This window comes from Brassica oleracea, chromosome C7 (genome assembly GCF_000695525.1).
Source record: "Brassica oleracea var. oleracea cultivar TO1000 chromosome C7, BOL, whole genome shotgun sequence".
Lineage (NCBI taxonomy): Eukaryota > Viridiplantae > Streptophyta > Magnoliopsida > Brassicales > Brassicaceae > Brassica > Brassica oleracea.
The window spans coordinates 1927621-1932267 of NC_027754.1; the positions used below are offsets into that span (position 1 = coordinate 1927621).

The 4647-nt window shown below is 37.6% G+C and overlaps 1 protein-coding gene across 1 annotated transcript; it reads right to left on the reverse strand.

The window, feature by feature from the left end:
* Positions 1-681: 681 nt before the first annotated feature.
* Positions 682-3475, reverse strand: LOC106302045 (THO complex subunit 6). The gene is made up of 10 exons (XM_013738558.1): positions 3020-3475; positions 2847-2951; positions 2563-2623; positions 2407-2460; positions 2212-2292; positions 2086-2125; positions 1796-1896; positions 1598-1708; positions 1242-1358; positions 682-1034 (listed from the first exon to the last, which is right to left on the reverse strand). The coding sequence occupies exons 1-10, from the start codon at positions 3334-3336 to the stop codon at positions 945-947; spliced, it is 1077 nt and encodes a 358-aa protein (XP_013594012.1). The 5' UTR covers positions 3337-3475; the 3' UTR covers positions 682-944.
* Positions 3476-4647: the final 1172 nt, after the last annotated feature.

Below are 4647 nucleotides of genomic sequence, written 5' to 3' on the forward strand. Positions count from 1 at the left end.
ATCTTAAATCCCTACCTTTCACCACCTTAGCCTTTTTACATAGCATCATTGGTTTGGTGGGTATCTTATATGACTTTCTTAACTATAAAATACTGATAAAATTAAATTTAAAACAAAAAAAAAATTAATCATTTATAACTTGACACATAGTTTAAGATTTCTTTTATAATTGTTTGAGAATCTTTCAAACAATAAACTCATCTTGTTATCTCTCTTCTTATGTTTTTCATGTTTTTAATTTCTTAATTAGAAGAATTTCAAGCACCTCCAATGCTAATGATCTTATAAACTTGCAGGTTTTTACTTTGTTTTACTAATGATGATATATATATAATATCAAGATATCGTATTTTCCACCAACAATAACTATATCTTCTTTACAAAATTATTTAGCCAGTATCACCAGACTACCCTCTTCACCATTTTTATTATTATTATTCAAAAGAAGATAGGATAATTTATTGATTCACTTAAATGCTTATGTGTTCTATTTTCAAAGCATTTTATTAAAAGAAAAAGTCATGTACACGATTATTTGTTGTTTAAGATGTTTAGCATTAAGTGATGGTCAACTTTGTCTTCTTATAAAATGGTTAAAATGTGTTTTCGTCACACTTGTCTAAGAGGATAGGACTCCGCAATAATTAAAGGTCGAAAGGAAAGTGCATTACGCTTCTCCCATTCATACGAGATTCAGACTAAACCGACTCAATAGCCTTGCGTTCGAAAGAGTTCGCACATTCGATACCAACTACTGAACCAAGAACCGGTTCCAATAATTTGGTCTATAGTCAAATCAAGCCGAACCAGACCAAAAACACTACAGTTTCCACTAACCACAACGGAACATTTGTGAAACGGATGAAATCTTGAACTCTTTTCCAGGGGAAACAACTTAAGAACGGCCAATCACCTGGCTAATAAAAAGCTTATTTTAAAGAGATTCACAATGAGCTGCTACGAAACGTGCAGAGATGGCTTCCAAATTGAGAGATGACATCAACAAGACCTCCATAGCCTCCCACAGCAACTACCTGTAATATGCACCAAGCATTGGATCAAGCGGTTAAAACATCAAGAGCTTATACTCCTAAAAGAGGAAACAACTTCACAATAGCATATACAACAATAACATAGCTTTATCTCTGGGTATTTCGATTGTTGAGGCTTGGATGAAAAGAAACTGAGTATAGAACAAGGGTTGAAAAAAAGACGTGTTGAGAAAGGGATAAGAAACTTACTCCTGTTGGATGCAAGGAAACTGAAAATGCTGAACTAGGAGCACACTGAATTTGAGAAAGCAAAGCTCCATTTAAGTCGAAACGCCTTAGAAGTGGTTCTGCTCCTACACTCAAAATCTGTTTGTGTTGATACTCGTTAGTTTATGTGTTGAAACAACAGTAGCAAACAAAATGTTCACCCTTTTCAAAGGAATTAAGACAATGGGTTCATCAGTGTTTCCAGTTTTTAAAAATCAGTATATTTTTTGTTATTTTTATCAATTTCAGCTGAGCTGATACTAAAAAAACTATTAAGCCTTGGTATACAAATAACACCTTAGATTACACTGCTTAGATTTTAATCTAGTTCTGCTTACTTGCTTTTCATCAAACATCACATCTTGTACATGAGCAGGGGAGGATATTGTTGATACGCATTCTGAGGCAGGAAGATTCCATACAGCTATATTTTTACCCTGTCCACATGCCTGAAAATAGGAGACAATCAGGTCTTTAAACTTCTTCATGATCAGGTAAGGAACATACAATGAGTTTTCCATTTGCTTAAATCTTACCAACCAACTTTCACTTTCATCGAGAGCCATAGAACTAATGCGAAACCGGGACTTCTTTTCCTGGCAGCCAATCACTTTAATGCATTTCCCTGTTTTGCAATCTGGTTGACAAACACACAAGGCTTATGAACTGAGTTTTGAGAAAGCATTCAACAAAATTGAGGAGCATTAAATCCCCAAGCACCAACATGAAGACTTAAATGATTTCAAATTTTTTTTAAATCACAGATGAATTAAACAATAGTACTAGAGATTACAGGAGAAAATAGAAATAGGCACGAGAAAGATACCCCAGATTCTTGCCGTCCCATCCTCCGAACCCGTCAATATCTGGTGCAAAAGACTTACTAGGATCAGACAAAAACCCCAAACGTGATATGAAGCTGCACTTGTAATATTTATCGAAACATCATTACCTGGCTTGCAGAACTACGCGAAACTAGACAATGCAAATAGTCTGAATGGCCCTTGAAGATCATTTTTATTTTACCACTTTCCTAAAAAAAATCATGGTTACACACCAAAATAAAATTTTGGGAAGTTAAGATGTATTGTCATCAAATCTATTGTTGGAATACAGCAGTAGACATTCACCACGATAAAATACATACCATGTCCCAACAATATGCGCAAGAATCACCAGCAGCTGTATAAACACTTCCTGACTATATCATAAACGAAAAAAAATGGAGAAACGTAAGCAAGCAATGGGAAGCACAACACTACATCATCAAGGTGAAACTACAAAACAGAAATACAGTTCAAACCTGGGGATCAACAGAAATGGCATTGATCTCGGGCATTGGTGAAAGAGCACCCCAAGGACCTCTATGAGAAAATAAAAACAATGGAGCATCAGTTCCATAGATTCATACCAAACTAATACACAGAACTATTACACTCTCTTAACTATAGCATTAATAGACAGAGATCAGGTAATAAACAAGACTCACTAGTGACACAGAACTACTATGGAGACTGACACTTCACACCCTATTACACTCCTTGTAGCTATAGCATTTGCACTAAGAATCAAGTGAAGAAGACTCACTTGTGCTGTGGATTAGTCAATTCAAGCAATGGCTTGACATGGTTCTCTGTAGAATCAGCAAAGTCTCTCCATTTCCATCCTCGAACTCTACCATCATCCCCACAACTACAGCATATTCCAGATTCCACATCAATCCCAGAGCTATGAATTAACGAACAGTGATTTAGATCTACCTGAGGAGCAAAGCATCCTCGTCTTCGCCATAGAACTTGACATCATACGCGGGCCCTTCGTGTGCCCTAACCATTCCCTCAGGTACAGCCACCATAAAGTCCTCACCTTTCGAGTACCCAAACGCCGCCGATTGGGAAACGAGAGAGCTCATCGAGTGGAAAGCTAGGGTTCCGTCGCTGGAAGCGACAACAAAGGCGTCCGGATTAGGATTTGGAGCCCAGGCGGTTCGAAAGACGGTACGAGTCTGAATCTCTCGTTCCTTCAGGATTGATTCTCTATACTCATCCTCGTTCCAATTCGTAGCGTCTCCGTACATTTTCTTCTGATGCTTCTTTCGGGGATTGCTGAACGCCGGCGATAACAGGTGGGAGAAGAACTCACTAAACCGGAAGAGTCGTGATTCTGCTAAATTACGTTTTAGTCCTTTAAAGTAGTAATATTTGGAGATTTTTCCTTTAGATTGCTTGGTGTATCTTAATCCCCCAATGCCTTTAGACGGCAAAACCTTGTGAACGAGTCAGAAGCATTGGCGCAAAGTAGAGGAATCAAAAAAATAAAAGATGGACTTATTTGCGAATCATATTTCAGCAACAAATTAGGTAAATGTCATTGATTTTGATATAATATAGTTTCTAACATTTGTATCACAAAATATCCGATTTTATTATTTCTCTTTACAATTGCCAGATAAATGTGGTTAAGAGAATATAATGTCAAGAACACAAGAAAATTATTTATATATATAAAGTAGAACACACTATCTTCTCATGCTGCCACCTCAGCCACTAGTGATTCCGAGCACGCCACGTAAGCGGCATCCCCTAAGCTGAAACCATCACTTTCGTTATTTAGAAAACGTCTTTGTTAGGCTTAGTCGAAACGGGAGAAAGATTTACAACTTAGGGCTTTTAATATGTATGGCCTAGACTTATACTTAATATCAGCCCAATGGAAATTCATTCAGAGTCTTCACTGTCACCACTGAAAAAAACCCTAATCGCTTTCTCTTCGTCGAACTGTTGATTGAGAAACGGATTCACCGTACTTAAAAGAAGAAGCCATTAAACCTTGCATTTAATATCGGTTAACTCGACTCCACTACGTCTCATTACTTCAAAACCTCCATCTTCTTCAGCTTCTTTACGATTTCGAACCTATAAATAGGCATTTTCGGGTTCATGGTGTCCGCAGATTCATCCCTCCTTTCCACTTGATTTACAAAAATAATCGTCCAAGAAAGATGGCTGCTTCCTGAATATCTCTTTCTGAGTTGAAGCCAGGACGTGACACTCAAACCGTTGTCACACGCCTACTCCGATTTTTGGGAGCTAAAGAATGTGAAGAAGGCTGGTGAACTTGTGGGCATCGACATGTTGTTCTTAGATGATCAGGTATCTGTGTCATAAAATGTTTTTTTATTAGTTGTTCTGCCATCTTAGGTCACCGTCTCTTATTTATGATTTACGGATCTTCTCTTCTTGCAGTCATCTCTCATCCAAGCCTCTGTATTTGTCCATCGTTTGAACACGTTCAGAGACGTTCTTAGGGAGGGAGCTATGTACGAGCTTAGTGGCTTCGATGTGACAAGAAGCAACAATCATTTCAAGATTTGTAATTCCGTTGTTGC